Source organism: Mugil cephalus, chromosome 18 (assembly GCF_022458985.1).
Source record: "Mugil cephalus isolate CIBA_MC_2020 chromosome 18, CIBA_Mcephalus_1.1, whole genome shotgun sequence".
Lineage (NCBI taxonomy): Eukaryota > Metazoa > Chordata > Actinopteri > Mugiliformes > Mugilidae > Mugil > Mugil cephalus.
In genome coordinates this window covers 19507169-19531653 of record NC_061787.1, presented here as the reverse complement: position 1 = coordinate 19531653, position 24485 = coordinate 19507169, and the positions used below count along the sequence as shown (strand labels likewise).

The following is a 24485-nucleotide window of genomic DNA, read 5'->3' as shown; positions in this document are numbered from 1 at the left end:
AATGAAAACATAAACTATAAAACTCACAGAGGCTGAGCGTTGATTGCCGAGTTAATTACGGACGCTAAATAAGAGACAGCAAACAATAAAAAAGTGATTACCTCAGACTGTGCGACTGCGAGTTTGGGACGCCGTTGTTTCTACTCTCAAACTGCATTACTTTAATGGAGTCATCCCGCGGCCCATTCAGAAAATGCGCCCGCGTAATAGACTCGGGCGAAACTGAAAGTTATTCCAACCGACAGCGAGGATGAAAGCTTTACAAATCAGAGGACAGACGAAGGCTTCATCCAAGGTGCGAACGCGTCTCATGATCAACTTTTTTTTTTTTTTCCTTTCCACCTCGCGAGGCAACGCTTTTGAGCCTCCGTGTGGGAAAGCAGGGGAATCTTCACAAACTTTCTCTGAAGATGAAAAGCCTGACCTTTTTATCAGCTGCGGAAAATGCATTAGCAGCCTCATAATCCAATTTCATGACCATGCAGAGTGGAGGTTTTCGACTGAATTTTAGCGCGGGGAGAAAATACACCGGAGTGTTTCTTTAGGTGTGGATCTTCAGGGTTTCGCTTTCAGTCTTTGCCGCCCGCCCGCCCGACTCTGCCGAGGTGCAGGGGACTTGAAGGGCTTTGCGCCGCTGAGCTCCGTGAGCTCCATATCTTTTTCTCCCTTCTCTCCCCCCCCCCCTACCTTTTCTCCCCCTTTGCCTCTCTCTGACTTTCTTGCCCATGCTCTAAGGAGCTTTAGAAACTCGACTGGGTAATGGGGGCAGCAGTCAATCAAATCGCAGTTTCAAAGGTGAGGCTTTGTTTCACGCTCCCTTCCCACAAATCCCATCGAGCCTGGCACCTGTCAGGCTGTCGTTCTGAAACGCGGCATCCAACGTCATTCACCCGCACCACCCGGTCCCTGAGCAGATGGAGGGGTTGACTTGTCAGCTGCCTGTCGAGAAATGAGGTCATTTCATGTAACTATTTTTTTTTATTTTTTTATTTTTTGCAAAAAAGAAAACCTTGTGCTCAGGTGCTTACGCCTGACTCGCTTTCATGTAACCTCTGTAACAGCAGAATTCATGCCACAGGTTTTAGTGGGGACGATATTTACGTTTGCTTTATATAAGGTTTTAACAAAACTGAAAATAAATAAAAGCCTCTATTTCCATTGGTGCCCTTCAGTTTTACTGAGTCTGACAGCATTGTCAAAACACCCCTGGAGCTGCCAGTTCTAATAACATGGAGGTTAGCAATAAATTGTCAAATGAGCTCTTGTTGTACGGTGATCCAACGGAGGAACAGTAAAACTCGATCCGGCAGAATGGGCAGGATCTCTGGGCGCCCACAGCAACCAGGGGTCCTCGTATCTCCAAGGATTTTATGGGCTCAGGTCTGACTCATTCCAGCTTTACAGTCACGGTGACCTTCCCATTAGGCCTCCATTACCAAAGGTCTATTAGAGAGAGAGGCTATTTATCCAGCTGCAGCCTCTTCTTATGAACTGTGGTGGATAAACAAGGCTGCAGCTTTGTAGAGTCACGGGTGAACGCCTTTATTATGGTATAAAATGAAAGCACATGCATGTAAACACATGAGGCATAAATGACTCCAAGATGCAAAACTATAGTGTACAGTCACCGGCAATTGGACCCCACCTCCTCTTAAAGAGAGCACCTCCCAGACCTCAATCAAAGGGCCTTGAAGGAGCTCTAATTAGTCGAGCCTCCTATATAACTAACATGTTGAATTGTGATGACAGCACTGAAGGATGCAGGGTAAATAAACCAACGGAACCAATGGGAAGGCAGACTTCGGGGCAACCCCGATTGTTTCATGTCGTTCCAGCTAATGTTTGACTTTAAAGGGTTTTCGGATGAAAGATAGACATTAGGTGGTAGTCATCTTCCTACACATGCGCTGCCTCTGCCTAGTCTTCACAATGCTTTTCCCAAAGGGAAGACTGTCGATTTACAAAGTACCTAGAACCGGTTTTACAAGGTAAGATCCAGTTGTGTTGGTCTTTTAGGGCTCATGTGTTCATTTGAAGTTGGCTTCCACCACGGTGTGTTAGTTATCAGAGTGGAAGAGATGGCAGCAGCTGGCCAACGAGAGAGCGCTGACCTCACTTTGCTTTTTATGAATATATTTTCGTTTCATACTGTATATGTATAGCCCTGAAGTCAGCCCAACTTTGCTACCAAACACGTTTTTTTTTTTTGAGGCAGAAAGCAGGTCCGCTGGGAACAGGGAGAACATGCAAACTCCACACAGAAAGGATATGAGAGGATTAGAATCCAGACCTTCTTGCTGTGAGGCATCAGTGCTAACCAGGTGAATCAGTTTAAAGCAAAATGGTCGTTACTAGAGACGCAAGCTACATCCATTATAACGTCTATAACAGTTAACAGTGGTTAAGGCATTTGTTAAGAATGCTTTAGAGGATTTATTTATTTATTTTTTTTCAGTTTCTCTTTTTTGTATAAATAACACCATATTGAAATCCTAGTGCTACCAGGTTCACATTCTGATAAGAAGTGAGTCTGTCTACTCCAGGCTAATATATGCAAATAAACCTGCAAATCCAGTCAGTTAAAGCCAGTACTTTAAATCTTCTCTCAAACTCTCTCAAACTTGGAGTTTAGTAAAGGGCTGGTAAAAATCAATCAGGTTAAAGGGCAGAGTGATTTTTTTTTCTTACTAGCTTAATGTTAGTCCGCTGACTATGGACCTTAATGCTACCATAAAATGACGAACAACCTAGTAGCACAGGAGCCTTAATGTTACCCTTTTTATCCTTTAGTGTATTTCCTCAGGGCCCACCTGTAACAGTATCCAGGTCGGGGTTAAATGCCACTCATTCTTCTCTTTCATACTGCAAACTGACTGACAGCCAGGAATGGGAGGCCTTACACGGCCAAACTTCCTCTATTTCCTATCTTCTGACCTTCATCCAGGAAATCCGTGTCATCTCTTGCAGTTTCAAAGATCAAGTAGCAGCGGCAGGATTAAAAAGTGAAGAAGCTGAAAGTCAAATAACTAAAAGGCAAATCAAATGTTCTCAGTCCAATTTTCCAGCCTTGATACATGGATTAGTCGGAAATGATTGCAAATTCTGTGGCGTTGGTGCTTTATACTTGACAATGAAAGTTCCATTAAGTTTAATTTAGAAATGCAAATGACTGTTTATGTTTGTTATGATAGGCAAGTGACGGGAGTCTTGAATTTGAATTTGTTTCAAGCTCCTTTTTTTTTTTTTTTTTTTTTTTTTGTGCAAATCGTAAATAGAAAGCCTCTGAGTGAAATAAGAACCAGTGAATATTATTATACCTCAAAGGCAGCAAGACAAATATTACAGGCGTACAGCTGGGCTGGCTTACACACGATATGCAAAGCGGCGAGAGGTGCAAAACAAAACCGCGGTGTCGAACACGCGGTGCGTATTTCAAATCAAATCACAACACTCGCAAAAGCTAATCCTGTCCCCGCAAATAAAACTGCACGCTGCGCGCTATCAATACTCAAGGCTCAGACCCCAAACTAAATATAAGCTTGTGTTTATAATTAACATGCATCGCTAAGCTTTTAATGCTGGAATAAACCTGTGAAGGTGAGAGCTCAGGATTTCCAAGAAGCCGCTGCCACGCGAGGAAAGGGGAAGATAAGGTTCTGTTAAGGTTACTTGTTTTTACCCAAAAAATAAAAAATAAAAAAATAAGAGAGGACCTCCTAAATATTAAAATATGTTCATATCTCAACTGAAATATTGCTTGCTCCAAATTGTGGCATAAAAGCAAATAAAATCACAGAAGGAATAAGTTCAGATTTTTCACTGCAAACGACAAACGTTTTTAGCATTTTTCTAACTCAGAACGCAAATCTAAACTGCAGCTTATGTACAAATTTAGAAAACAATTAAATTATTTACGACTATTTACAAAGCAGTCACGCGTCACAATGATGCGTAAATGTCGCAAATGTCTCAAATCTCAAACCTCGCCCCTCTGTCTTTTCCCACGCCGTCACTCATATAATTTTTCCCTCTTCCTCAGCAACCGCTGCCTCATGATTTTCTGATTGGTCGATCTGGTGCGTTTTCCCACCAGAACCAAGTCACTTTAAATCGATAATGTGATTTGGATATATCTCCGGAGAGATACTGAAAACCCACCAAACAGGCCGCTATTAATTTTCCCACTGGCACTGAAGTAGGCGAAACACTGTATGCTTCTTTACCGAATCCCTGATTCCTTATTGATATTCCCACTCAGAATCAATAGCATCATGCCTATCACTTGCAAAACATCCTAACCTTTAGTGATCTGACTCCACTAAGCGCCAGCCATGCATTGTCTTCATCTTTTATGTAACGAGGCACCAGGCTTATCATCAGAGTCTACCTGAGAGGTGGGTTAGTTAACAGTAGATGGTTGCCATGGCTACTACGAGGCTATTCCGCGGAAACATGTGGAGGTAACCTTCACTTTAAAAAATATGGATCAGTGGCCTTCGCTAAGCCCTGAATGTATTGGCACATGGATTTAGCTGGCCGTCGGAGGGGAGAGATAACCTTGTCAATTATGTCTGGCTGTCACGGGAGGGTTACGGGGTGGAGGCTCTACCTCTGCAAATCCTCTTAAAGGCACACACACACACACACACACACACACACACACACACGCTCACATTGAGGCGTCCTGTCTTGGGAACACACACAAGCACGTGAAGCCCAGAACCTGGCAAGTGAAAGGTCGTGAGCCCCCGAGTGATAGACGTCAGTCACAGGAGTTGGGTATTATCCAATCTCTTCTTAACAGCGTGGAAGGTTCTGGAGATCACGGGACGTGTCACCAGTGGATATGACCTAGAGGAAATATGTACCCTCACAGAACAACTCACAACTAAGTAGAAGAAAGAGGATGAGGAATGAAGAAACTAGAACAACGCAAATTTTGAGAAGTTCATAAGAGTGAAAGTGAGGTTGTGTCTACAAAATAGAATATTTCTTGACCTGATTAGAAACAGTGTCGACACAACTTAGTCATCAGGTTGAGACAAAACTTTTCAACAGTTTGGAAAAGTCTGAAACGTCCTCCGTCATTTAAGTCTTTTCTAAGTCTTCACTCTTTCACGTGACATAATTCTTCTTGACCATTCAGAACCACCACACATGCAAATACATTCATTCAAATGACTGATAAACTGTGTCCCTGCTTTAGACATATTTCTAGCCACTGTTCAGGGTAGTAGGGTGGTGGAGTTTGGTGAATTTCTCTCTAATGTGTGGTTCCACTACTGCTGGCAGCGCATCAAACTGGACAGGGTGTGGGGAAAAAAGCTCACGCATCTCCTTCCTCTTGGAGGTTTCTCAGCATCGGAGGGACCCAATATATTTCTACTTTAGTCAGAAAACCACAAAATCATCCTCACTGCTTGACAACTCCAATGACAATGACTTTCTTTGCATGAACACTAACATAAATCAATACAGACTCACGTCTAGTTCTCACTTTAGTCGTGTCAAAGAACGAATAAATGAATAAAAACAAGATATTTTGAGAAGGAGAAGTAACTTTTACACACAGCCTTTTGTCAATCACCCGCTAACACGATAACGTGAAACTAAAGCTCTGTATGCCATTGTCATCGCGTCAAATATTTGTATTGGCGCAGAGCAGAGACACGACCCCCCTCACACCCCCTCCCCACCCCCGCCGACTAGGAGGCTGAACTCATATGCAGTGTGACTATCGGAAAAGGTGTACGGGAGGCAGGGGAGGATTACCTGTGATCCGAGGATAATGAAAAAAAAAAACGAGGGAAAAGGCGTCTCACTGATATTAAATTCAAACACGTAGAGAATTACTGATAGGCGCTTGTTGTTCTCCGTCTGTGGATTTTACCTGCTTGCACGGGGGGGAATGCCTCGTGGGACAAAGCATGCGATAAAAACCCTGCGTGAAATTCATTGTTTTTCCGTGAGCCCATGACAAGTGAAATTGAACAAACACAATCACACTACCGCTCATACATTATAGATGAGGTGTAAATGAAGTAGACTGTTGCAGTGCACAAGCACGATACATAAAGCTAGTTAGTGTCATTCCAGTGAACAAGAAGGGAAGAGAGTTGCAAAGCATGACGTTGTATGTAGAGCGTCGGAGGGTCTGGGCTCCTGCAGTGTTTTGGGTTCTCCTACCTGTCTGGGGCCGCAGGACGTCCATTGCGAGGTTTGTTGACCTGGGCGTAGAGTGCCTCCAGGGGCGGACCGCCGTCCGGACCGCTGGTAGGTGGGTGGGGACTCTTGGGACTCTGGGGGAGATGGTAGGGGTGGCTGTAAGGGTCCAAGCTGCTGCTGTCCACCGACGAGTCCAGCGATCCGATGCCGGCGTAAGTGTGCTCCTCGTCTGAGCTGAAGGTGGGGCCGACGATGTCCTGGATCTCGGCGTATTCTCTCTCTTTTGCCTGCTTCTCACGAAGCTCTCGTGTCTTGGCCTGTATTCTGTGGCAAACACAATGAAGACAGTGTCAAGTAGGCATGTCCTCATCAAGTCTTTTGCCTGCGACACCAATCATTTAATATTTAGTATCGGCTGAGCTGAGACCCAGTTCGATCGCGAATACACAAAATGTCCTCTCCTGGAGACTCATAAAGCCTTTTCCTATCTTACTTGTATTTTGTGTATCACATGTGCACCATGTGGCTGCAGCAAATACAGTAAATAGAGGTGCCATAGTTACTGGAGCAAGGGGAGGGGAGGGCAGCTCGTACCCTGGTTCTATAAGCTCCACAACACCATAACCCCCTCTGTAATATGTTTGGCCTCGATGCTTTAAACTCTGTTCTGGTGCAGCCATTGCCTGAGTGTGCTCTGAATATTCTGTGTCAAATTCCCGGCGTTGAGTAAGTTCCTCTTAATTACATTACAAATAGATTACATTACATAATGACATTACAAATACTCTCAAAATTTTAGACCGCAAATGGCGTCATTTACAATACAATTAAAAATGCCTCTGGATCATTTGAAAAAGCAGGAAAGAAGCAGCGTTTATATTTGCATTCATGAAACTATGTATTTACCAACTTAAGAAAGTGACAAAGCCCTGAGCAAATGTTCTTAAAAGATTTCTTTTCTTACATTTTTCAACATTATTCATTTGGAAGCTCGGGAAACTGCTGGCATTTCTTACTTCACATCCCACACAAAAATGCTTAGCGGTGGAGACTGAACATATGTATTAAGACAAAGAAGCACTTATTAGAATCACAGGGCTGTGTGGCAGCGTTCAGACTTTTAGGTTTAATCTTGAGACTTGAGGAGAAGTGGGCTCCACTCCACCAAACTTATAGAGTGAGTTTCCTGCTGAGTAACTCAGAGCTGGAATAGACAGAAACACGTCTTCCACAGAGAAAGGACATACAGATTCATTCAAACATACAGCCTTTCACGAGACATTAGAGGGCCACGACGAGCGCGCTGGTCTTATTTTCCAACGCGTGAAGGTGGGAGGAAAACAGTCGGAGCGCCTCCTCTTCCCTCTCGCCCCTCTCTCGCCCTCCACGCCGTCGCTCTCCCCGGGACCACTTGAACACAACGGAGCCTTTCACAGCCCTTTCCTTTCTCAGGGAACGGTTCCGTGTGAATGCCCATCTGTCCGCAGCTAACAAGGCTCAGTCATGGTGCTGCATGGGAGCGAGGACAGTTGCAGGAGCAGGAGGGAGGTGAACAGTGGGGAGGAGAGAGGGAAAGAGAGAGAGAGGCTGGGAGAACGGGGCAAAGTGGGGGGGGGGGCAACCCTCCCACTGGGGTGACCCTGGCAGCAGCCACCAGGCTGCTCACTGGTTCCAGATGTTACATGTGCTGTAGGGTAACGCACTCAACCGTGCACAAATACGAGCACGCGACCTCCCACCGGCGCGAGGCTTCCTCATTACCTTAGGTCATAGATGACCTCCGACCCCCCACCACCACCACCGCTGCTCCTAACTGATGATTGACGGGTTTGGAAGAGAGCGAGAATCCCGAGAACGCCCTCTCCCATGTCTGTGTGTTTTAATAACAGTAATCACATTTCAAACAATCACCATCTTTCAGTGCCGGATTAACCCAATTCCCACTTCCTACCCATAGACTGCCTTGTTTATTTTTAGACGTCGAAAATCCCATTTTCTCAGCATTATCCGCAGAATGAGATTTTGATGGAGGCCTGATGCAATGTTGCGTGATGTGCTGTCATCTGTAAAGCCTCAAAGCAGGTTTGGTGTATTTTTTTGCATGGCACTGCACCGGACCAGGTGTAATCTATGAAGATTATTAACTCAGTTGCATGGAGCGAGGGCCGTCTCAGTTTTGCTCCTGTCAACAAGAAAAAAAAAAAAAACAACGGCGACTCCCAGAAGCCTTTTCACCTGCTATCTGGCTAAAGTGATGTCAGATCTCTGCCAGGAAGGAACCAGACAATGATGTTACCACAGGTTCACGGAAGTCCACTGGGATCTCAGGAGCCTCTGGCGTTTTATGGACTAATCGGATTCATAAAAATGGCAATATTGACATTCGGGGTGAGGTAATGGCTTCGGCTAGACTGGCGACATCAAGCTAACAGAGAGAGACTTCTTCTGCTGGCCTCAGGAGTCTGACATGGATAAGGCTAATAGGTGCATTTCAATAAGAGGGTATTAACAAGCAAAAATGCCAGAGTTGTGAGTCATGCTGTTGTCGTTGGCATTTATGCGACCGGATCCATCGTTGGTTGTAACGGTGGCTTTCACACACTCATCATGTTGCTTTCAAAATTGTGTCAGCAAATGATATCCTTCATGTTTTTCAGAGGGACAAATCATGGCTCCTGTTGTTGCAGAAAAGATTTATCTTGCCCGAATGTTTGCTAAGAAAACACATCCACAATTTAGAGCTGTCACTCCGCCGTGACAGGCCTATTCCAGCTTGTTCTGGCTGTCACAGAGAAAGGTTGGGCTATCATGTGGTATTAAATTTCGAACCTTGACCAGATGGCAACTGCAGCCAGCTGATATCTGAACGCCGCATTCCAGAGTCCGTTCTTCAGATGCCTCGCATTGATGCGTTAAGAATAACACTACAAGGCCTTGTACTAGTACATCCATGCATTACAATATTTGTTTAGTAAAACAATGACCCCGAGATTAACTCCATCTCTTATACGTCTATGGGGAGTCAAAGCATCTGTCTTGAACTTTCACGAACATCTAAAGAACAAAGGCAAATATGGAGGCCAGATGATGAATCAGAATGTGTGGTCTGATCAAAGGTTCGCATCTAACCAAACATCTAAAAGAACTAATGAATGGATTGTGTAGATATTCATAGAGGGTGACTTTGATTAAGTTGACTTCTCGGTAGATATTTTTATCCCACTCAGTGAATTAAATTTGGTTCTGTATGACCAAACAACGGCGAAACACACAACGTTCAATTCAGAATTGGCTGAATTTTTTTATTTTATGATATCTTCATATCCGTTTCTATGTAATGATGCAACAGGGCTGGATCATAGGAGCCATGTTTCTTCTGTAATGTTCTCATTAAACCTTCCACACTTGCTAGCTGTGATCTTCTTGGGCCACCTGCAACTGCTACTCCACTCCTCCCCCCACTTTGTCCTCAGAGACCACCCTCTGCACGGTACCACATATACTCCATTAGCCAATTAATGGCCTGGCATGTTAACACTGAGGAAAGTGCTGCCCACACTAAACACGTTATTGTACGCTGTACAGTCCCAATTACCAGCTCTTCTTCTCTCTCCACATCTTACCAGACTGTACGTTTTAGTGGACAGGGCAGTGTGGCTTTTAATGCCACCAGCTCAGGAAGGGTTCACTCCAAGAAGGTGACAATCAGGCTCGGATGCCTCACTGGTGGATCCGCGGTGGATTTTTATTTTAATTGCTCAGATAAAACAAAAGTATTCCAGTATGTCATCAGTGCCTCTGTGTGTTGTTTGGTCATTTAGTTAAAATAAAATGCTTACTAAGTAGCTCTTCAAAAAAGTGGAGGGGAAAGGCATTTCCTCCTGACGAACACTCAGTCTAGACAGTCTAATGGTGAGGCTTTGGGGGCAGCTAAAGTTCAGCCCGTAATCCACTCACCCACCGTGTCTTCGAGAAAATTATCATCAGCCAGATGACGCTGTCCTTTCTTTGACATCGCTCCCTTTCAACACTGTTGCCCAAGTTTAGTTTCACCACTGACAGGAGAAGTAAATAACACTGACCGTCTCGTTACCATTCAGCGTTTGGACCTCGCGTTCATTCGTGCCGACGTTGCTCAGACATGTAGCACCCACCTAGACCGGACCAGACACCCCCACCCAGCCTGACACACACACAGGAACCCTTCAGGAACATGAGCAGATCTGGCCTGGAACAATGTCCATTCCCATCGCAGCCCAATTGAGACCAACGCAATATTAGGAAGGTGGTCATAATGTTATGCCTGATTGGTGCATTTTGGTAGAATGAGAGCAACATGTCAGCTCGAGTCATTCTTCTGTTATTCCATTCCAGACTGATTCTCCATGTTAGTCAATCTTTAATCGGCCTAAAGGAGATGGGGGGAGGGTACGCCTCTTCAATATGCATTGTTACTGTGGTGGATGAAACAGAATGTATTTGCTGCCTTACTCTCTCATCCAGCCGCCCTGAATGGATTTTTCTTTCCAATGCACCCTCATCAAAACGCGTCCCATTGTTCTGAAGAGGCGGACAGAGGGCAGAATGTATCTGAATGTAATCAAAGTGCAATAAATGACTCCGGATGCAGCCGCCCGTGCGAGAATCGCGCACCTACGATATACAGCTCGTCCCTTGTAGTGAGCATAATGCAATCACAGATATAATTGTTCCAAGTTTAATTCGCAGTGTTCATAATCGCATTAACTTGCTGTAGGTATCAATATAATTACAAACGTAATCACACTTCCCAATCAGCCAGTTGGAGCTTCTTTTGAACTCGGTATGCAAATGAGACTCAAAGAGGATAGTGAAATAATGAGATGGTTTGACAAAGTGGAACGATATCACTGGTGCCGCATTCAGCAGAGTGAAAAAGAAAAAAAGAAACTCAACGAGAGGAGTCTGTTTTATGGTGTATAGCTTTATTTTTTTCTTCCCTATCGGCGGTAAGCCGAACAAAGACGAGCTCCTCTCTTGTCAAATGAAAGAGCAAATTCTCGCGCCTAATTCAAGTTCGCCGTCAAAAGTGAATTGTGCTGACTAATTCAGAAACACTCGCCGGGCTTGTGTTTGTCCAGAGTCAGCGGGAAGTCTAACAACAAACCAGAGTGATGTGCTTTGCTGTGGTCTGGTGAGCGGGAACAACGGAGAGTGGCAGCGGAGTGCCGGCCGCTAATTAGAAGCCAAGCGGAGCCGAGCAGATAAGAGAGAATGGACATCATAATCAGGCGCCACAAAGAACGGCGCAGAGAATGGAGTTCAGTCCAGGCGGAAAATGAAGAAGGAACATTGTCAGGTTGGCTTTGTGCGCTCCCCACTTAGACCAGGAAAATATAGTCTCAGGGCTGGCATGTGTGGAGATAAGTCAGAGACTGATAGAAGCTCCACCAACACCACCCGCCCCGTCTCTGTCTCTTTTCACCCTCCTGTGGCTTCACGTGAATGAGGGCGCAGCCACCCAGGGTCCAATCAGAAGGCTTGTTGTTTCCACAGTCCTCTCAACGTGAGCCAGTCGGACAGGGCTGTTCTTGGGACGCTGTCCATGCGGGCAAACACGGCCACCTCTGCTGCTCTCAGCCCAGGTTCTAATGCTTCCGTCGCATTTTCGGGGAAAACAAACGCTCCTGATAAGCGCCCTTCATCAACACTGCACCGTGTTCTGGTAATGAACTCAAAGTTTTAGACGCTCTCTTCTCCATCGTATTCAGGCCCAGAGAGGCTGACTAGATATCAACAGGAGAGAATAGCTTTAGTAGAAGTAACTAGTTTGTGTCTGCAAGCGACCACCGACCAAAACCATAAATTGCTAGAATCACCACCAAGGTCAGAGTTTTAAATAGACGCCCGTAGCTACCTTATTGCAGGGTAAAAGGGGCACGTTTTATGAATTAATCCGTTTCACCTCTTCGCCGACTTCTATTTTGAATCACTAAAAGCCCCGTGTCAAACTGTCTGCCTGAATTAATGATCGCTAATGTCAACCGAGCAGAGGATTTGGCTGCGGCCCATCCCGGGTTGCGTGGGTTGACGCGTGGAGCTGGCTGACGATCGTCTGGTACGGTCTGATCTATAATTTCATAAAAGCCCTCCCGAACGGCCCGTCTCAGCGTCAGCGATGCAATGAATCATAACGTGGAGGAACTACGACAATCAAACGTAGCGGCTTGGGAGCGCGATACAAGAGTGCTACCGAAAAATACAAGTAGTAATGGATTTCCGAGCTGTCGTCCTGCTCGACGGCGACGCTTTGAATATCGACTTGGCTTCGTGGCAGCTTGGTTTATTATTACCTACCACAATTTCCCCCAGGATTCCCTTTCCATTAACTGAGGGACAATCCCGGGTTGGGCTGAGTGATGGGATTTGGGAGCAGGTGGGAAAATGTTCGAATTGGGTCGCCCCCTCGCAGAGGAGGCTGACGCTGGAGCTCACACATGCAGAACGGACACAAACAAGACGGGGAGAATGTGCTGCAAGACAGAGCAGCTGACAAAGAATTGGGCGACAGCGGGGGGAAAGAAAACAAGAAGCGGGAACAGGATTTATAACAGCGTGCATGCGCTCTCATATCTCATGCCCGCTGTGAGTGTGTGCGCCGATTCCTCTCCTTAGCATGACCGTTGTTTGGGAGCTGCTCAAAGGGAAGAGATCTGGATGGAGAATCGGGGGCCTGTCGGTCTCCAGGGCTCGCTGAGGGAAATGTGTTGGGCCCCAAGCCAGAGCGAGGCTGACACCATCAATGGAGAGGACCTTCAGCGCACGTCATAGTTGAATACCGAAAAGGAACCTGCTACATCTTCTTGACCAAGGCCTCCAGATGTTCTATTCAGCAGGGAAGAGGGCTTTGTGACATTTTTTTTGGGGGGGAGGCTGTACGTGTTTGTTTGTGGTGGCATGCATTTGCGACAGCCATCCATCCCTTTCTCTATTTGCTGTGAGAGGGAACGCCATCAAGGCCCATTGTTTCTATTCAATTAGCTGTCATTACCAACAGCGGTTTGATTACTGAGTTCATTTAGCTGCTGGGGAACAATGGCGGAAGCAAGCTGTCTTTTCTTTCAACCTGCCACCAATGTTGTCTTCCCCCCGCTGGAGGGAATTAAATGGGGGGGGAGCTTTGTCCGTGAAGGATGAGGTGCACGCACCGGAACCGCCGATGCCCTCGTCTCATCCCTCCGGACGTCACCGATGTCCACGAACACCAGCGGACACGGAGCCAAGAGGGGCGGGTGAAAAGGAACAGCGCTTCCTTGAGCGATTAACAACCTGGGCGAGCTGCAGGAGAAGACAAATGCGGCGCTACATCGATCTCACTATTATAATGAGCACTATTCAATCATGCTAAATCCACAGGGGCCCTACGAGCACCATTACGAGGTCAGCGCCTCTGCGTGGCGCAGGCAACAACAATCCATAAATGATCTATTTAATGTACTGATATAAAAGAAAGGGACATTTCACAAATTGACATCCGAGTACCTTCCCAGAACCTCCCTGCCTTGCTCGCCCATTCTATTAATTAGGTAGTTTGTTAATTTTCCAGTCAGCAGTGTTTTAGTTTTTTTTTTCCTCTCTTTCGCTTTTTGTTCAGCTTGGAGTTAATCGTTCAGGCTTTTAGCAAGCCAAAGCTCAGCACTCACCTCTCTTGTTCCAGCCTCATCCGCAGGGTCTCGTCCTGCGATGCCTGCACATCCTCAGCTTTAGATTTGCTGGAGCCCTTCCTCTCCATCCTGTCTTCTGGCCGCTCGTCCTTCCGCTGCTTTCCAAACCTGAGAAGCAAAAAAAAAAGCAGAATGGATTCAACTGAGGCCCACACTTTAATCATTTCCAATCCAATGTGTTTTTTTTTTTTTTTTTACAGGATGTCTCTTCCTTTGTCCGGAAAATTCAGGTGAAATACTGGGTAGGAAATTAAAGTGTCAAACTGTCAAAATCTCCAGGTTGGGTTTGTACTGAGGAGACAGCTCGGGAGGAGCCTCCCAGCGCATCCGTTTATTATTGAAAGAATAACTTTTTCATATAAATGCAATCAGAATGCATCAAGCCATATCAAATGATAACTCGTCAGCGCGCGCGGGGAATTCTCGCCCCGCCAAACCGCGCCCGGAGCGGCAGAGAGGATTCAGCTTGTGGAGCTCAAGTCTGAAAAGCAGGAAAATGGCCAAACCCCTGCTTCTCCAAAGACAGGATGAGCTCCGTGTTTCCTCCCTGAGCTGTACAGTTTACTCAGAGCGACACAAGCAGCGACAATTCACGATTTAGCTATGAGCGAAGAGGGGAACCGACCGCCTGCAGCTGGGCCTAAATGGCACAGGAATAGATGGGCACGCTCGCTGGCATCGCGCATAACTTTCGAGGCAGCGTTTGCGAACTTTTTCTTTTTCACATTTTAATGGCGGGAGTGACGCACCAGTGGCAGTAAATCCGTGACAGCTTTACGGCAAAGTGAGAATAAGCCAAGCCGATGATCGTAAATTCCTCTGATCAGTTATGCTTTGTGTCGGGCGGCCGAATGACTGAAGACCGGCTGAGGAGTGTGAGAAAATGATGAGGAATGGAAAACAGAGAGGAGGCGCGAGGTGACAGGGGGCACGCTGCCTTTACGGGGCCGCGCACTCGTAAACACGCAGGAAATATGAACAGCTCTATTATCCGACGACCCAGTCTGAGGCTTTATCACCGACACCGATGCGCTTTGGATGACAACCAAATTTACACATGTGCACGGGATTTAAGGGCAAAAGACGAGGCGGGCAAGGAAAGGCAATATCATAAAGGTATGATGTCATTTCCTGCGGCACCACAAGGGGACCAGATGTGGGGGAAGCACAAAACAGCAGTTTATAGAAAAAGGAAGGAATACAGACATCCAGGAAGTGCACATGATGGTCATTTAGCAACGGAGACAGACATCTGTACACCACATACTGTACGTCACTACAGTGTTACTCCAACCACTTTGATCAATGGTGTGAGGAAGTGTGTGCGCATGCAAAGCCTAATTAAATAGAACCATGCTGAATGAAATGTTAGAGCCATGTCTACATTTATAACCCATGGAAGCAAAGATTTCCAATAGGTTTATCATAAAAAATGAAGACCCGACTGGTCTCGGCAGAAATTGTGCATCTAAGCTTAACGCGGAAATCATTTAAAATTTTATTATTCTTGTAACGATCGTGTACACCGATCAGGCATAACATTAAAAACAGGAGAAGCGAATAACATCTTGTGACAATTCAATGTTCTTCTTGGAAACATCTGGGCCTGGCGTTCATGTGGATGTTACTTAGACATGTAGCACCCACCTAGACCAGACCAGACACCCCCACCTGATAGCAATGACACTCCTTGATGGCAGCAGCCATCCCCAGCAGGATGCAGACTGACACTGACAGTTTAGGAACAACTCAAAAAAACATGAAGAACATCACAAGGTGTTGACCTGGCCTCCAAATTCACTAGATCCTAAACTGATCAAGTATCTGTGGATGATCCACTGAGGCCCCTCCCCTCAACCCATAGCACCCAAAGGCTTAGGACCTGTTCATCACAGCTACAACATTGCAATTCAATCAGTTAGGGATTGATAGATTTTCTCATCTCATCTTCTTCTACCGCTCATCCTCACTAGGGTGGAGGGGGTTGCTGGAGGCGAGTTCCGGGGTACACCCTGGACAGGTTTAGGGTAACACAGAGACCAAACAACCATCGCTCTCACGCTCTCACCAATCAACCTAACGAGTTTCAGTGTTAGTTTCATTTAAATGTTAAACACATCTATGCCTTTTTGTTTTACAAAATGTTTACAACTGATGGATTTCTCGAGCGTTTCAATCAAAGCACTCGTATCACATCTGAGCAGCAACACACTGTGCACGCTTTGGAGGATATGCAGGCGAATCGAACCCAGGCAGTACACTAGATTATCTCGTAACTGTGGCAGTCGTCAAGGCCTGTATTGTTTATAAGTTTTATCTGTAGTACGATTTTACACATTTGAAAGGTTTTAGTTGTGAAAACTGAATAAACCGCAGAAAAGTAATGCTAAAGTTTTACATTTTACGACTCCGAAGTTCAGAAGTCACTCACGCGAACAGATCTGATGACTGCAAAGACAAAGCAATAGCAGGAAGTGTTTGGGAGTGGGGGCGCGCGGCCTCACGAGAGAAGAAATTCAATAAATATAATCACAGAAAAGGACTGGATTTTATTGAGTGTTTACATTACATAACGTAACTCGATGTTCTTGCATCGTACACGCAGACATTGATTATGATGGCAGTCCCGTTCAATTTCAGACTGAGAAAACATTAAGCTCCGCCGTCTCCGGGCCCCGCGTCGCTTCACTCTGAGTTTATTTTTACCTCTCTCATAGCTGAGCTTTATTTGACAGCCTGAAAAACTTTCCCTGAAAGCTGAAGAATTACATCAGACAAGGTTGACTTTGGGCCAGCAGAAGCAAATATATATTCATGAAATGGGAGACTGGTTCCCTCATGGAAGTATATTATTCTACTTTACATTAAAAGCAAGCAGGACTTTAGAGCAAATGGTTTCTCTTTGGTAGGGGCTGCTTTGGAATTGTAATCTTTTGAATGTGCGGCGGTCTGGCGGGACGTCCTAGTTTGTGGCTTTGTGAAGAGCCCGGGAGAGGCAGGCGAGGAGGAGGGGAGGGCGATACGTGTGCTCCTGTTGTAGCACATGTAGCATACATTACCTGATTAATTAATCAACAAATGGCTCCAGTGTGGCATAAAAACTCCATGCTATAGGGCTGGGAATGCTGCTAATAATGAGCCTGCTATCTATCACCATGCAGGGCAGGTGACAGCCTCCCTCGCCTCACTTCAAGGACTTTCATTAACTTCCTGGAAGGAATACACTTCCTCCACTCTTCCTCTTCCATTATTTATTTATTTACTTATTCATGTCAATGCTCCACCATCAAAATTATCGCACCTCATTTATACGTCCTATGTATGTAGTGTATTCTTACTTCTGTCTATACCTTGTGCATATTTTTGTACAAATCTACTCTACTATATTTTTATATTCACATCTTATACATATATATAACACCTATTTTTCTTTTGACTAGTGGTTTTGAAGAGTGTTTTTCCCTGCGCAACTGATCACCTTGTGATGGACAATAAAGTCCATATAAGTCTAAATCTAAGTCAAAACACAAAATAACCTCAAGGCAGACAAACTTCTGCCCCTCAACTTTTTTTTTTTTTTCCCCGTCTTCTTCTTCTGGCTCAACGTCAGAGCATAGAGGGATTTGTTGCAGTGAAACATATTGGCGGATTAAGCTGAGCATGGCGCGCTGCAGCCCCAATATAAAAAGGCTACTCCCTCATCGCTGGTGGCCTGGGAAGGGCGAGCGAGATCAAAGCAGAGGCGGAGGGAAAGGACAATGCTACCAGAGCTATTAGGAGGCAGCTGGGACCGCCGCTGGTTCGCCGACAACACGACCCTGCCCCTTCACTCCAACGGCCCGCGAGCTGGGAGCGGGGGAACACTGCATCAGCCAAAACTCCAACTTCACTCGCACACATTCCAACATTATGCACACACAGATGCTTGAATAAAAACTGCAAAACATATCGACTTTCATACCTGCCTCCCTCTGGAAGATAAGTGTCTCATTTGAGAAATGAAGGGAATCCAATAAAAAAATAAAAAAGAGAACAGTAACGATCTGGAGTTAATCAGTCAGGTGGGAAGAAGGAGAAACTCTTCTGTAAAACCTTCGGCGCGTCTGCGTTAAACGGGACGACTGTGTTGAGAGCGAGGCTGATGAGGCCTGATAATAAGATATTGATTGGCAGATGCAACTCATGGGTGGAATGACAATGGAGTGAGGTACAGTACACATGGCAGTTTGCGAGACGCAACTGCACTTTGGCCCGAGGATTCTCTGCATTTGAGATGTTGGACGTGCACGTCGTTCGCGTGGTTGCTCTACGTAAACATCTGCCATCTGACAACTTCCAGATTCTGACGTGCCTGCGCCGCGTCCTCATCCTCGTGAAGCTCCTCCGTTTCTTCTTCATTCCTCCAGGCCGACGATCTGATTGATGGTCTCCTCCTAAGCACCCAGCTCGCCGGGGCAAGCAGCAGGTGAGCGTGATAAATCCACACCGACACGGAGGAAGGCAAAGAATGATGGCGAGGCGCGATCTCAAAAGCATCCGAAAGCATAAATACAGATCAAGTCGGCGAGATGCAGATTTGATAAGTCGCATTGTGACACGCAAACCGAAAAAAAAAAAGAAAAGAGAGAGGCAGGGAATATTTATGACTGTTAGGCTGCACAGAATGAGCTGCTCCGAGCTAGTCATCAGAGTTTGGCACAGATAATGATCGACTGGCTATCAAACCCACGTCTGGATGCGATCTAACATGTGACAAACATATGCTTTATTCGTATTATGATGGCCGCTGATGTGACGAAACATTGGGAAGAGTTCAATCTAAGTTTCTTGAATTCGACGGTCTCTCATAAAATAAGATTTTTTTCTTCAAATTTTTTCAGATTACTGAGCAGCTGGCTTTACTGCACGTGTCTACTTTTACTAGAAAATAACTTAGTAAATAGGTACTCCATTCAATATAACACACCATCATATATCACAGAAAACAGAAGGGTTTATTCCACCAGCAGTGGATGCCTCATACATCATCTCCATCGATTTATAGGGTAATAATACTTCAAGGCTGCAACACAACAGAGGAGTAAAAAGTCAAAGACAGCGGGGAAGAAAAAGTAAATTATGCAAAGCCTCAAAGCCAGTTTGATTGTGGCAATCATTTAATCTGTGGAGTAGATTTGAGAGAAGCTAATCTGTTCTGACATCTTCCGTGGGGATTTTTTGTGGTTTGTTCACAGCTGACTTGTGGAAAAGGAAAAGATAGCAAAATAAATAAATAAAAAACAGCGGTCGGTTCGCTCTCCTAAAAGTGATGATTTCTGGAGGCGAACGCTGAGATGTGACGGACCACTCGTTTTAACCTCAAACGGTGCACTCGCCACGCGACGTGTTAAATCGGTGCGGCATTATTCAAACCCGGCGAATGGAACCAGGTGAGCCAGAAAGAGAGAGGGGGAGAAAAGATGACTGCATCTATCAATTTGAGTAAGTGATGAGAAGATAATTTCAAGGGCAGACAGACAGAATCATTACGGTTTCTGCTCGGCCAACCTGAAAGTTAATCCGAATCTCCCAGGGCGAAGTCTCCCACAGACGTCTGATGCCCCCCGCCCACCCACCCACCCCCATCCCCTCTAACTGTATTTGTAGCAGTCAGGAGGAAAATAAATAACTGTGCCTCCACCCCTGCATTTCATGGTGATAATCTATAAAGCACCATTAAAAAAAAATACCATTTTCTCTCAGAGAAGAATCGGGAGATGTTATTATCATGATATTGATTGCAAAAAGAACAAATCACAAAGTTAAGACTTGCGCGCATACAAGCAAAAACACATCACTCTTGTTGTACCTCCACCTGTCCAGTGTATCACAATATGAAGCCCTGTGAGATCCCTAAAGAGTGCTGCCCCCCAAACCACAAAACACAGACAGTGGCGCGGCAAATCGCGGCTGTGATGAATAAACACTCTACGCCAGGTGAGACATATAGACGTCTTGTAAGAGAAATCCAATAACACAGTCACGGGAAGTAAAAGCCAGAGCTTTCATTTATTTATTTATTTTTCTTCCCTGGGAATGACACCGTGACCCAGTGATCGTTAACGGGCATTAAAGGGACATTCGTTATCGCTGGAGTGGCTTCAGCGTTGTGTCGCCGCCACTGGTTTCCCGGGACACCGGCTCCAGGAAGGCATGAGAGGATGCCTCCAACGCCCGCTGCCCGATTATCCTTCCCAGTGGAACTCATTATCCACAACCAGTAATGTCAGTCAGTGCTGCTTCCTTCTCAGCCAGATTTCTTTTACACTAGACTCTGGCATTCCACGAATTTGTCCTCAGAAAAAAAAAATAAAAAATTCTCACGAGCTTAAGGAGAAGGACTGCAGCCTGAGATTCACCAATGAATTCACAAGATAAGGTTACACCTTTCGGGCCGACGCCGTCGTGTTGGTTTGGAGATATGGAATGCGTCTTCAAAATACTGCAGCTGCACATTCCCGTACCGTTTACAGGTCACGACGAGATATGACACTCCTGCGCTTTCGCCTCATTGGACAAGGGCTTGCACACACATAACCAATCGATTTCCTCCCGAGGAGAGAGGGGCAGGGGGCGCTGGCGATTGGCTGCAGCTCTGGAGCGGAGTCGGGCCTAATTCTCGCAGCAGCGGCGCGACAGCACCGGGTAGATGCGCGGGAGGGAGGGAGGGAGGGAGGATGGGAGCCAAAATGGTTCACCCTGGGTGGGAAAGCGTCGCGCTCGGCGCCGTGGAGGCATGACATGCATTTATTCATGACATCAGTCCGAGCCCCAGCAGGGGGACAACATCACGGGGAGAGGCAGGAGGAGAAGAAGAAGAAGAAGAAAAAATAAAAAAAAAACATTCTCACCGTAAAACTTCTACGCCTGTTAGGCCTCCCGGTCGACACAAAGGCGACGGCGTCGCGTGGGGGATCGCTCGGTTTCACTGTCGCTCGACGTGGTCTTTCGCCACGCCAAAAACGTGGAGAAACAATTTACGGGCGTATGAATTGTGCGCCAGCTCGCATCACTGTATTTAAATTGTGTTTTTCTCTCGAGCAATACCACAGCCCCCCACCTGTTTACCATAAAGAGGTTATCATATGGAAATGAGGATTTTCTGGCAGGTGCATGGAAATTGATGCTGTACCACCCTTTTTAGAAAATGGTGTTTTGTCGTAAATTCATCTTTGTTTCCCGCCACGCCGGTCACTATTTCCTGTTATTTCTGCTCCGATCTGTTTGTTCCTTCTCTTCACGCTTCTCTTTCAGGAGGCATCTCTCTGCTTGGTGTGTATTTCTTCTCGTAGGTGTGTCCAATGGCCTGACCGGCGACCACATTCCATCTGTTGTGTGGTTGTTAGCAGGTGTGATGGCACAAAGAGAGACAGGGGCTCATCGTCGCTTCTTATCTTCAACCACCAACGTCCCAAAGGAGGAGATACAAGCAAAAGAATTCAGACTAGAATCTGATCAGGCGTAACATTGTGACTGCCTTTCTTCTTCTTCATGTTTTTTTGTGTGTGTCTGTGTCAGGCTGGGGATCATTGCTATGGCGTGGGGGTGCCTGATCTGGTCTAGGTGGGTGCTACATGTCTAATAACACCCACATGAATGACAGGTCCAAACGTTTCCCAGCAAAACATTGAATTATCACAAGATGGTCAAAGTTATTTACTTCTCCTGTCAGTGGTTTTAATGTTGTGGCTGATCGGTGTATATAAATATTAAGTGAACAGTCACATTGAGCTGGAGGACTATATATATGACTACATATATTTTATTGCATTTCCCCGATGTTTGTTTGTGTCGTTAGGTGTCACTGTGTGTGAGTAGGAGGGCACAGTCGATTTCGATTATCAGAATTCCAGCATCATGGTTAATCCGCTCTTAGTGAGAGACGCATGTTGTAGTCGCAGGGACCAGACGACGGAGGACGGATACTCTGAGCTACAGCAGCAACAACCAAGAGGCTGGAATTACATCAGAGCGAATGACTGAGGATGCTCTCCGCTTTTAAAACAAGCCACTATCAGTATCAAAGCAAGTGCTGAATGGGATGCGTGTGGGAGAGTCTGTGTGTAATATCCAAAATTAAAAGTTCTTGCTCGTGTGCGGGTTTGTGTATTTGCTACAAAAAAAAAAAACAAAACAAAAAAAAAACACATTTCATTTCTGTGTGCACTAATTATTCATATTTAGGGAGAAGCGGGCGCGCAATCTGTGCGTGCGTTTTATCTTTTACGCGTGCGCCTGTATATCAAGGGACGGCTCGGCTGCTCCATATTTCAAACGGCAATAGAAAGGACAAGGCCCAGCCCAACATGATTGCCTTTAATGTTTCACATAAATCACAGAGTTGTGTGTTTGTGTCTGCGAGGGAGGGGGAGGGGGGTGTGCTTTTTTGCACGCGCTCAGAGGAACGTTTCAAATTCCTGACACCCCTGATTAAAGCCTCTCATTACAACACAAATAAACAGTCTGAACACATTCATGCATCCATTTGTTAAAGCGTATGAGCGCGGGGAGGAGGGGGTTTGCGAAGGACAATTTACACAGACGACGAAAAACACAAGCAGCTCGGGAGGGTTGGGGGGCGCTGAGGTGTTGAGATTTCTGTGGTTTGTACAGTATGTGTGTACACCGATCTGACATTACATTACGACCACCTTCCTAATTGTGTAGATCTCCTTTGTGCCTCCAAAGCAGTTGTGACTCATCAGAGAATGGACATGGGTCTTCTGAGGGCGTCCTGTGGTGTCTGGAAACAGAATGTTGTTAGTGGGGGCCTTTGGGTGCTATGGGTTGAGGGGAGGGGCCGCTGTGGATCATCCCACATGAAGTCCAAAAGCTTCCCAGCAGAACACTGAATTGTCACAAGACGTTAAATGTCATTTACTTCTGCTGGCAGTGGTTTTAGTGTGTGTGCCTTCTGATCACGCGCGTCGTGTTACTTGATTCGCCGACATCATCTTGCACCGGCTCATGACTAACCAGCGCATTGTCTGCGCACTAAAGGGTGCAGGACTGGGGGGAGGAGAGGGGGGCAGCGCTGGTGCTTCTCGGTGGAAGAGCTCCAGCGTGGTAGGTGGTTCAGGCTGTGACCTAGATACAGTACGGCACGCTGCATTCTTAATGGGCCGTTCCGATCGCTGCCGACTCTCCGCGTCGTCATGCCCCTCCGACGCTCGGCGTTCGGTGAACGGAGCAGCCCTCAGCGACGGCAACCTCAGCCAACGGGTGAAGAAACAGGAATTAATTGTGTAATAGCTGTTCGGCCCACAGCAGATGTGCGGCAGCTCATGGGAATCGGGGACTTCTGTCGAGGGTAGTTTTGGGTTTGTATTTACAGCCGCTCTCGACTCAGCTTACACCCATTAAGACGTGTAGGTGAGAAAAGAAGCGCTTATTGTCATGATACCAGATTACTTAAATTAATTTTGCTCGCCGGGCCTCTTGTCGTTCCTGCTTTGATTATCCTGGCTTCTCTGAATTGTTTCCCAACTAATTTACATGCTGATGAGCCTGGAGACGGGCGAGTTTTTTGACGCTCAGCTGCATGGTAGGCGAGAGGCAGGTCTTCCGTCTCGTAAACGTCAGACGTCGAAACGCGCAGGCACGGGGGGGAAGCCGGCCGGGGCGCCGCTGATGTCGGGAGTCCGTCGGAGGAAAGGAGACGGCGGAAGCGCTGATCCGTGATATACATCCCTCGCAGCGTTCAGCAGGGAGACGGGGAGAGGTCTTTCTGTCAATGCCATGATGAATCTCCAGGGCAGCCGGAGAGGAGATGGAGGAGGAGGAGGAGGAGGAGGTGGGAAGAGGAGGGGTTTGTGTGGATATATGGAAACGAGAGGGAGGGAGTGACAGTAATGGTGAATAAAGTGAGGATGAGCAAGAGAAGGGATCCCGAGGAATCTCTCGGGCAGTGACTGTACATCACAGGATGGGTTAGATAAACGACCCTGGACACTCCTTCCCTGCAGCTGGAGGAAGCTGGTTGTAAAACGCCTACAGCTTCACAACCATGTGTATATCACATTAAACAAGAAGTCATTCACAAAACCGAAGTAAATCAGCTGAGACAAACCCTTTCCTGAACAAAGGACATTCCTTCTGTGGCTCTATATGATGCCATTATGTCAATCAAAGCGTCAGAGTAGTTGATCGACAGTTAACACTGAAAGGCCTGGGACCAGCCGCGACGTGGATCTGCAGGTGGAAATATCAGCTGGCATTTAGCCGCTCTCACTCCCCTCCTTTTCCTCTCTTATTCCCATCACCTAACTCACAAACCGGCCCACCCATCTCGGCTGCGACGCTGAGAGTCCAATTAAGATCCCTTCGCGACAAACACGGAGAGACATGAAATCCTGATCTATAGTCACAAAGAGAATCCCCAGTTTCTCCGACACCAAAGACAGTAAAAAAAAAAAAAAAAAAGATCAGAGTGAGAAAACCAGAGAGAGGCAGAGAGACAAGTGGAAAACCCGTGAAGAGAAAAAACAGACAATTTTACTTATACATGCCCAACACATGTTGGAGACGCAGGCGGAGCGCGAGGAGCGCGGCTCCCGGCTTTAATTGGCTGCCTTTGAT

General features: G+C 46.3%; 1 protein-coding gene across 4 annotated transcripts in view; it reads right to left on the bottom strand.

The window, feature by feature from the left end:
* Window positions 1-24485, bottom strand: part of LOC124995993 (partitioning defective 3 homolog) — a 336782-nt gene that overhangs the window by 71220 nt on the left and 241077 nt on the right. For all 4 annotated transcript variants that reach the window (XM_047568781.1, XM_047568782.1, XM_047568779.1 and 1 more), the window contains 2 exons: window positions 13848-13976; window positions 6187-6489 (listed from right to left, as the gene is read on the bottom strand). In XM_047568781.1, coding sequence (XP_047424737.1) covers window positions 6187-6489; window positions 13848-13976 — 432 coding nt within the window. The remainder of the gene's footprint in view (window positions 1-6186; window positions 6490-13847; window positions 13977-24485) is intronic.